Here is a 10,885-nt window from a genome sequence, read left to right on the forward strand (position 1 = left end):
AAAAAAAAAACTTTACCGAACCCCGTAAAAAAGATACTATATGCAAAATACAATATTTTAATTTTCAGAGGTGTAAACATTTTCAAATATGCCTGCTTCGTTACCTAACTTCAGAGGTGCAGCACAAAGCGGCAATTGTGCTACAATCGCGTCTATATATACGCCAAGAGGAAGACTATCTAGCATACTGCAAGCAGAGCAGCAAATGGAGGGTAGTGACCGATGGGCTTCGGCCATGCCTGGCTCCGTTCTCCAGGGAGCGGCTGCGGTGTTAGCTTCGTTATTAATCCTTTGGTTATTCAGATGGTACTGCAGTAGCTCAATCACGGCAAAAGGGAGGCTGCCGCCGGGGTCCAGGGGTCTCCCCGTCCTCGGGGAGACCCTCCAGTTCTTCGCCGGGAGCCCATCTCTGGAGCTGCACCCGTTCTTCAAGCGACGCCTTGAAAGGTAATCTTCCAAACAGGATTGTAGAGTAAGATAAAATCGTGACGCAAACAGAGCATGAACCGCATAACTCCGTTTGCAACTATTTTAACGGATTACTTGGCAATAAAATACTGTGAGTATCTAAACAAATGGTTCAAATTTCAGGTACGGCCCGATTTTCAGGACGAATTTGATCGGCGTAGACCTCATCGTTTCCCTCGACGCGGAGCTGAACAACCTGGTGTTCCAGCAAGACGAGAGGCTCTTCGAGAACTGGTGGCCGGAGTCGGTGATGAGGATCTTCGGCGCCGAGAGCATCATCCCATCCATGGGGTCCTTCCACAAGCACGCCAAGAACCTCATCCTCCGGATCTTCGGCCCCGAGAACCTCAGGCTGGTCCTGCTCCAGGACGTGCAGAGGACGGCTCAGGCGAGCCTGCTCTCGTGGCTTGACCTGCCAAGCGTCGAGCTCAAGGAGGCGACCTCCAGTGTATGCATGTCTCACTCAGTCGATCGATACTGTTTTCAAAGTAAATAAGCAAATTTATCTGTCTGTGTCCCAGCCGATCTGACTCTCCCCAACTTTACCCTCTTCCAGATGATATTCAGCGTGACAGCCAAGAGACTCATCAGCTACGACTCCTCAAGTTCAGACGGGAAGCTGTGGAAACAGTTCGACGCGTTCATTCGGGGGCTCCTAGCGTTTCCACTTTACATTCCTGGGACAGCCTTCTACCAGTGTATGCAGGTAAACCTACAGAATATGCACATTTTTGGAATTCTTATTAAAGGCTAATCCACAATTAGCAATAAGCTCCCAGCTACTGTTAGCAACATGTCTGGAGATTCAGAATCAGCTAGCACAGTTGCTAATTCAAAGCTCTGTTCTTTCCCAGGGGCGCAAGGAAGTCATGAAGATACTGCGTAAACTTTTCGATGAAAGGAAAAAGGCACCTTCTCGACTGGAAAAAGTTGATTTTATTGATCTCTTGATCGACACTATCAAGGAGGACAAGCTTGCAATGAGCGACAATTTTGCACTGAATTTGATCTTCCTGCTGCTCTTCGCTGGCTTCGAGACAACGTCGTCCGGGATAACTGCTGCAATCAAGTTTCTGACAGACAATCCCAAGGCCTTGCAAGAACTAACGGTAAGAAAAGACAGAGGCGCACTTCAATAACACTGCTGCATTGATATTTTATATTTATATAGGGGAAAACCCAATATCAGGTAAAAATCATACCCCCTTCATCTCAGAATGTAAGTCATGCATGTTTTGGCTTTTGGTTTGACCAAACTTATAGAAAAAATGTCGAACAATTTGTATTGTTGATTGATGTTGATTTTTTTCTATGAACTTGGTCAAATATAAAAAGTTTGACATATACTCATGCTTGTTCACGGCCTTTCTAATATTTGAGTGAGCTTCACCATCTTTCCTTTTTCCTTATCTATTAAATCCAAGCCGGGATACAAAAGCGAGCCCAACTGGTTTGGTGCAAAAGTATTTTGTATTACAAACTATTACTACCTCTATTATAAGACGTTGGGGCAACGTCTTATAATTAGGAATGGAGGTAGTACAGTATTACTAAAGTGGATATAGAAGTTCTCTTCTAGTAACTTTTATGGAATGTTCCCAAAGGGACTTCTAGTAACTTTTGATATATGAATTTTCGGTAAAGAGATGCATAACTTACACATCTAGGCGGACAACCATCTGTTTTGTTGAAAACTTATGAGATAAGACTGATTCTTGCAGGACGAACATGAGAACATTCGGAAAAGAAGGGCAAGTCCTGATGCTGAAATCACATGGGAGGAATACAAATCCATGAAATTTACATCTTGTGTATGTATAGTGTTTCTGAGATACACCCAGCAAGAAACCCAATTTCATATAGTGTTTCTGATTTCTTCTACTACTTGCATTTATCTATTTTATCGATGTCAATTCTCGTTTGCTTTATTGTTCTTATGCCTGTAGGTCATACACGAGTCATTAAGAATGGCCAATATTGCTCCATTATTATTTAAGAAAGCAAGAGAGGATGTTCACATAAAAGGTAACAATAATTTATTTAAGTATAATCTATAACCATTGTTACCATATATATTGGCTGATTTTTACGTTCTTATACTCTCCCCGTTCCATAATATAGTGCAAATAGATTTTTAAAAACGTCAAACCTTGACCAAGTTTGTGGATAGTAAAATTACATTTAGAAATAGAATGCCAAACATATATCATTAGATTTATCATAAGATGTAGTTTCATATTTTATTTGGCATTGCAGATAAAATAGTTTTCTCTATTAATTTGGTCACAGTGTGCAAAGTTTGTCTTTTTTTTTAAAATTATATGCACTACATTATGGAGTATAATGATTTGGTTGTGTGTATCCTTAAATGATACAAACAGATGTAATCAAGCTTTCATTTTCTAAAGAAAAACATATACCGACTGGCAATGTGAATCATACCTTTTCTTATCTAAGTTCCCAATTGGGTAGTGGAATACAAATTCGAACCTTGTTTAGAGTTCTAATTTAGAAGCAAACCTCGAATCAGAATTACAATTACTCATTGCATATAACTATATTTTTGTGAAGCTCCATCATATATAAATTTTGGGATACCCAAACATTCAGCATAACATATTGATGGGTTCCCACCCTGTTATGCTGCCCCAAACCGTAATAGGTGGCCCCACTCTATTTCTTCCTTTGGCGCCTCACTTCTATCTTCACAAGGGAACTACTTCATGAGATTTCTTTGAAACACGGTCCCTTAGGTCCTGATTCATTGAAAAGGTAGAAGAGAGTTGCTCAGTTAATTAACAAAAACTCTGGCGAAAACTGTTTCAACACGCCGATGAGATAGGGTACCGGTCTATCTGGCTCCCCGCAAGACCCACACACATCACTGAGGAGAAAACACCATCGAGGTCACCTGCCATGCCATCGACATCACTTCTCCCCGAGCAAGTGACTGACTTCACCGCAAGACCCCTCCAAACGAACAATACATGAGACCATGTTGGCTACTACCAAACAATCGACTACAAGTGTAGAGGACTTGATAGCTCCGACATCGTTGATCAGTCCAAATTTGAAATATGGTATAAATGGATGCAATTCTAAAGTTCACGGTCGACAAAAAAAATACATGTTTATTTCAAAGATAAAAAATAGAGCTCACTAGCTTCTGTATGCATGAAATTCTAGTTGAAGTACTCCATCCTTTCTGGTTTACAGGGCTCAAATCTAAAATATATCAATCAAGGCAGATGATGAGTGGAGGAATGCATCTCATTCTTTACAAAATTACCCAAATTAAACAAATCCATTAATTTGGATTAATTGCAGTGCATGCATGCTTGGCCTAGATGAGTAGGAACATTACATGCATTGATGTGTTCCTTTTTAATTCTTGCATACAAAAATTTAATACGCCGAATCTCAATAGGAGATGGAGATGGGCTCTTTTAAATCAGAAAAACAAAAAAGGTTGAGATAAGCCCTCTCAACGGGAAAGGAGGGAGTATGTCTTTGTTTTGCGTACTAAGGCTCGGGTGCTTCTTAATAGTAAGTCAATGAACCAAATAAAGAAAATCATGATATGCAACCTATGTTGTCAATCCTCTTTGGACGGTTGAGGATATTAGGATTTTGTTTTCACAAAACAATTGTACACTTGTAATGTTTTGTGCAAAGTACAATACTTGCAACTTGGTATAGCTATGATATCATTCACTACTCAGATTATTGCAACATGTTACGTGCAATATATATACTTTCACCAATTTTGCAAAAGTGCATATAATACTATATCTGATAAACACATGGTTACGTTTGAAATGAACTTTATAAAGTAATTGTAAAGAAGACGTAGAACAGAGTTTGTGGACTAACTTATTTCACAATTGAAATAATCTCATATATAATCTGTAAATGTAGACTACAATCCCAATAGAAAAAGTAGAGTCGTTGAGAACTTTTTTAGAGTCCCGCAAAAAAAAGAGAACTTTTTTAGAGGACTGCTCGGACAAAAAAGAACCACACATCCATGGATTAAAAGAGCACACACAGTTTGCCGAGCTATGCTACATTTACGAAAAAAAACTAAGGAATTCTATTACGGCTTTATGGGGTGACATGGCATTATTTGGTTGGATATTATGGGAACCCACGACGCAATTTAGAGAGGGCTAGTTGGGGATTAGGGGGGATCACCTCCAGAAGCTGAAATCTGTAAGTTGGAGCCTGTAGGTCTAGCATTTTTGTAGTTTGCCTATGTATATATTTTTTATGAATAAATTTGCATGTGATTAAACCCTATGGAAAGCCTATATCCGTGTGTGGACTGTATGGCTAACTGGGAGACCTATTTTTAGATATTCTTTTTTTGAGGATCACCTATTTTTAGGGAGCTCCTATTCAGCGCTACAGGCGCCAGTTAGGCTAACTGGTGCCTGCAGCTGGGGCAAATGGGTCGAATCTCTACAGGCCCAAATCAGTTCACAAAATTGAAAAAAGTTCATCAATTTTGAAAAAGTTCATCGTATTCGGAAAACAGTTCACAAAAAATGAAAACAGTTCATCGATTTTGAAAAAAAGTTCACCGATATTTTAAAAAAGTTCACCGATTTTGAAAAAAGTTCATCAAACTTTGAAAAAAGTTCACCGAATTTTGAAAAATGTTCACCGAGTTCGAAAAAAGTTCATCAAGTTTGGAAAAAAGTTCATCGAATTAAGAAAAAAGTTCATCGAGTTTGATAAAGTTCATCGGGTTTGAAATCTGTTGTACCAAATGGGCCGGCCCATCTATCTTTGCCACAGGCGCCGGTTAGCAAAATAACACATTAACCGGCGCCTGTGGCGCCAAATAGGAAATGCCCTATTTTTAAATGTAGAGCCTTTGTGCGTTGTGTGTGCACCTGGGCTTTTTTTAATTTTCTTTTTAGGTTAATTGGGTTGGGTCAGGTCCTCCATTAAAATAAGAGGTGTTGTTGTTGGACCTGGACCGACCAGAGGTTTTGCTTGGGAGGTCCTTATACAGAGCTGCAGGCGCCCGTTAACGATCCGGCGCCTGCAGCGCTGCTAGCATGGACCGGCCCACTAGTGTGCTGCCCCAAATTTGTTTGTTTTTTCGTTACGAAAATAAAAATATAAAATCAAAAAAGGTTTAAAGATTTAACGAAAAAAAGGTTCATCCATTTGAATTTTTTTTCATATTTTTAAAAAAGGTTCATCAATTTTGTAAAAAATCATAAATTTGAAAAAAATTCATTCAAATTGAAAAAAAGTTCATCCAATTTAGCAACAGTTCATTATTTTTTAAAGTATCAATTCAAAAAAAGTTCATTTATTTTTATAAAAACTTCATTGAATTTTAAAAAAATTCATAAATAAAAAAATTCATTCATTTTCAAAAAGATGTTCATCAAATTTCAAAAAAAATTATCGATATTCAGAAAACTTGACCAATCTGAAACAATACTTTTGAAATTTTCAAAAAGTTCATAGATATTCAAAAAAAATCATAGAATTTTCAAAAAATAAGATGTCAACCCGCGCCTAGATGGGCCGACCCATTTACGGACGCCACAAGCGCCAGTTAACGAAAATGCACATTAACTGGCGCCTGTGGCGCCAAATAGGAAATGCCGATTTGCTAGTAGTACATAGAACTCATCAAGGTGCTACCTGGGCCGCAGCCGAAATGGAATTTCGATGATAATTGTTGATGTAAGGATTTTCTAAATAGATTTTATATTGTGCCTAATTGATAGTCATTTTTTCCTAAAAACGGGTATGGCTGTTTTTATGAACACAGTACAGACGCAGAACGCTCATAAAACATACATACACTCACCCCTATAAATGTACGTATGCACACACTACCTCTATGAGCACCTTCCAGAGATAGAATGGGCGGGTCTTCAAATTTACGAAGTCACTATGGGTGTGTTCTCTATTGACGAGAATGTTGCCTCCCACAAGAATATATACGCTGCCTTTATATGACATCAAAGCGTCAAATCTGAGGTTGAATCAATTGTGAGCTGGGGTTCCACTGCCCTCATAACTATCCAACCACAAGTTGGTTCTCTATGACTGTTCATTTCTTTGAGGAGTTATAGTTGTTATAAGTTGGCTTGTTGTGTCGATTTAACAATATAACCTTTCCATTGTTTTGTTCGTGCAGCTTACACTATCCCAAAAGGATCAAAGGTCATGGTTTGTCCTTCCATTGTTCACCTTAATCCTACTATTTATGAGGACCCCAATGTATTCAACCCTTGGAGGTGGAAGGTTAGTGAACTTCTAAGTGAATTTTCTCGTCCTTCCTCTAAATCAAACCACACATATCTAAAGGTGTGGAGCTAGAAAATGCTAAATACTCGCTAATTCATGTCAACATAGTGGTGCATTCTTGTACTGCATGCATGTCACCACTTATCAAGTATATAAAGATAGCGGCGCGTCCACAATAGCAACTCCTCATTGTATTTTATGAAGTCTGCAATAATAGTTGCTACGTAGGATAATTTATATGGGCCTCTAAGATGGACCAGGCAGATATATGTAGGTTTTTTATTTAGAAAAGACAAATGTATGTAGGTAGTTTGGAGTAGTTCGACGGAGCGAGATGGTAGGTGGTGTCGTCAATGGTGCAGACTGCCATAGAGTTATCATGGTTAGGGCAGCCACAATGTGCAAAAACTTGGCCTTAAGGCCTGTGTGGCAAAGCTTAAGGTCAACCTTAAACATTGTTTGAAAAATAAAGTTGACCTTAAGATTACGGGTGGCCTTAGGCTTGTGGGCTGCCCATAAGCAATAAACAATGAGTATTCTCTCTCTCCCCCTCTCAACCAAATACGTGGGTCCTAGCTAATGGCAAAAGTGACCTTATACATTGTGGTCATTTTTATAAAATGTGCGTCCAGACTTGAGGCAAAGTATGATTATACATAGGTGATGCCTAGTGCTCATGATGAACATGCCAGTGAAAACGCACATGGATGTTACGATAGTGGTGAAGATATGGTGACAAAAGGTCTGCATTGTGTGGTGGGAGAGTGGACATGATGGAGAACGTGGAGGAGGGATACATGACTTTTGGAGGCAAAGAGCATTTAGGGCACCCGCATCCATACATTAGAGCATCTACATCCGCCGACAGCAAATTCGGACCCTCAAATGCCCATGAACGTGCCCAGGCGCGTCCGCGGGCAGTGACCGGTGACACTTCAAATTTACTTCCCTGTATCTGGATACCTCATATTTAAAACCTTAAATCCATACAAAACATGCAAACGAGAAAATCTACGTACTATGTAGACCAAATAACCTATACTACCATAATCCTCGTCGAAGATGTCCAATGTCTCCGTGCCCGGCTCCGGGTATATGGGCGGCAGCCGCAACTCCGGCTGCTCCGCATCGGCCTCCACCTCTGCCTCCGCGTCGAGTTCGGTGAAAAGCACGTCAATCGTCACCCGTTCCTACCGGATGAACTGTCAGTTGGCCTTCACATAGGCCTTATCCTGGATGGACTCGAGGATGGCCTGCTGCTTCGCCATCTCGGCTGCTTGGGCGACCGCGAACTCCGCCTCGATGTCCTACATGCCGAAGCCCGCAGCCGACGCCAGCTCCTCCTCTGGCTGCTCCGCCTCGTCCTCCTCCAGATTCGCCACCTCCATCGGAACCGACTGCTTCTCCTCTCCTCTCCTCTCCGTCCTTCGACTCCTCCTGCTTCGGCTCCGACGAGTCCGAAGGCAGGCCAGCTGCGACGCGGGAGGCGCGCCTCGCCCGATTCCCCTCCTCGATCTAGAAGGGCGCTTTGGTGTGAGCATAGCATAGGTCATCTTCTTTTGTCGGGCCATGGCAGACAACAAGGGAAGCGGGGGTGGAGACGAAGAGAAATGCACTCGGGCTGGTGGCGTGGAGAGGGCGGAAGAGGTTGTGGCTAGGGTTGGGGACGCCAGCCGACTTAAATAACTGAACTTTGGCCTCAGGCGCCGAGCCGGAGCGGCGCCACGCAACTTTCACACCCCCACCGGAGGAGTCGCCTGTCAGACTGTTGGATTTCCAGGCGATTCTGTGTGGGACCCATCGTCAGTCAGACGTGGTGGACGCGCCCGGGCCTCCCCATGTTCGCCCCATCTTTGGGCTGGATATGAGGGGTGCCAGGTAGCCCTGGCGTTTGAGGCCCATTTGTGGTGCCCATCTGGGTCGTTTTTTTACCGGTCATTGACCGGGCCTTTCGCCCTGCCATTTGGGGTGGGTTTGTGGTGCCCGGCTGTAGATGCTCTTATACACTAGACTAGATAAACTTTAAGGGAAAAATAGGTTTCTCTCTCTTTACCAACATATTTAGCAACATCTCTTACCATCACCAATAGATGCTAAGGAGGATAAGCACAAATGAAAAAAAAATAGTTTTGTGTTGGATGCTAAACTTAGTGGTGGTGCTGACCTTTTGTGTTTTCATGTACTAGCATCTGCCTTAGCACTGGTACTATACAATTTTGCCCACATTTAGTGTCTCCTGAATTGTTATCTAGGTATGCATATGCACTCGGTGATCATGTTGTACATGTCCATGTCAACACTCACTAATGTTACGGCGTGTAGAAGACGTGGTCAGGAATGGCGGTATTGGCAATTAGGGAATGTGCATGCCGATGGTCTTGGAGAAACATAGGCCACATGGCTTTGCTGGAGGAAAAATGACATGAACGTTGAAAAGGAGAATGGCGGACTAACTGAAATATTATACCAGCTATATAAGTTTCTTATGTAAATTTATAAGACCTTTATGTACCCAATCATATGAATGCGTTTCCTCCCTTGGGAGGATATAACGAACGAGAAAGAGAGTGGGGGAAAGAGAAGTTGTGATGCTAGCCCTAGTCAAGTTAACTTTAAAAAATTCTTTATAAAGAAAAACAATAGATCACAAGAAGCATAAAGATGATAAAGTATCTCACCATTGATACAATTATAACCAATGAAAGTTAATTTAGTGGAGTGTATTTATTTATGCATAAATTAATTATTGTGTTTCAATATAACAAATAGTATTGAGTATTCTATTTATGCAGGAAATTGCCGAGCCACTTGGTGGAGCCTCCAAAGACTTCATGGCCTTCGGAGGAGGTTTGCGATTATGTGTTGGTGCTGAGTTTGCTAAGTTGCAAATGGCTATTTTCCTCCATTCCTTAGTTACTAAATACAGGTGCAACTATGAAGCAACATGCTCTTTGTCTTCCTTGTTAAGTGCTTGTTGTTTACTATTGCAATATGTGATAATTAACTTTATCCCTGACAAAATAATTTAACTTATTTGAAGGGCCTTTTCTCTATAAGCTCGCAAATAAGAGATCAATGGCCAATATTGCTTTCAAGAATTCCACAAGTCATAGGTTTTAACATTTATGAGCAGAAAGTTTTAAAAAAATTCATGCATATCAAAATAAAATAGTGTTTGTTTTCTGAATGAGAAATACTTGCGATGTATGCCACTACGAATTTCTACACCGTGATCACAAATAAGATGCCATGAAGGTAGGAGTTACAAAATGGAACAAATTATCACATGGACACCATATATTTTGGTACGTCTTTATTTTCCACACAGAAACTAATGAGTTTTGGAAACTGCTTGCACACATAATGCGATTTATTGGTCTTTAGATAAATAATACAATACTAGCCTTAACATCGACAATAAGTATAAAAAATATTTACTTCTATAAATTATAAACTCAAGTCAAGCAGTACACCAAACTATGTGAATGGTTAAAATGCAAACTATTATGTGTCATACAACATATTGTAGACTATAAACCATGTTGGTACAAAACATGGAAAATGTAACGCATCTGAATTTCCCCCCCGTAAGACTAAAATAGACCAGAAAACCAATTTTTCCTTCTTCTAAAGAATACATATACGATTATACTTCTAATTTTGGGTGACTAGGCTAAACAATCAATAAAATACTTATTTTAAAAGAAATTTCATAAATGCACTTGCATTGTGGTAGAAATTAAGTGTTATAGAGCGTCGACATACAAGAAATCTCCAAAATTTCCATGAAGATTATATTTCCTTAAAGGAATTCTCTGGGAGTGCTTGTTTAGGCTAAGGTGTTGTGGTGGCCTTTTTCTATAAACATGCTTGTGTCTTTTTGCTTTCGATTTTTAGCTTACAAGGCCAAAACACATATTTTCTACTTTTAGCTTTGTCGTGTTGGCTTACACCATCATGTAATCACAACCAATTTGCATAAATACTTTCAATATTCTCACAGTACAGAGTCCACAATTCCTTGTCACAACAGACAACGCATAGCCATGAGTTGCTTTCCAACAGCCGATCCAAACAACTCCTAGCCCTCTTCATCATGTAAGTGTGACCAACCCACAAACAATGCATTATTTCAGCG

The 10,885-nt window shown here is 40.4% G+C and overlaps 1 protein-coding gene across 1 annotated transcript in view; it reads left to right on the plus strand.

Moving 5' to 3' along the window:
* The first annotated feature begins 202 nt into the window (after positions 1-202).
* The window catches only part of LOC123107453 (cytochrome P450 87A3), a 14,315-nt gene continuing 3,632 nt past the window's right edge, over positions 203-10,885 (plus strand). Inside the window, exons 1-8 of the mRNA XM_044529436.1 lie at positions 203-447; positions 592-916; positions 1,025-1,174; positions 1,323-1,577; positions 2,190-2,279; positions 2,415-2,493; positions 6,638-6,744; positions 9,540-9,673. Of these exons, the coding sequence (XP_044385371.1) occupies positions 206-447; positions 592-916; positions 1,025-1,174; positions 1,323-1,577; positions 2,190-2,279; positions 2,415-2,493; positions 6,638-6,744; positions 9,540-9,673 (1,382 nt within the window). The 5' untranslated portion in view covers positions 203-205. The remainder of the gene's footprint in view (positions 448-591; positions 917-1,024; positions 1,175-1,322; positions 1,578-2,189; positions 2,280-2,414; positions 2,494-6,637; positions 6,745-9,539; positions 9,674-10,885) is intronic.

This window comes from Triticum aestivum, chromosome 5A (assembly GCF_018294505.1).
Source record: "Triticum aestivum cultivar Chinese Spring chromosome 5A, IWGSC CS RefSeq v2.1, whole genome shotgun sequence".
Lineage (NCBI taxonomy): Eukaryota > Viridiplantae > Streptophyta > Magnoliopsida > Poales > Poaceae > Triticum > Triticum aestivum.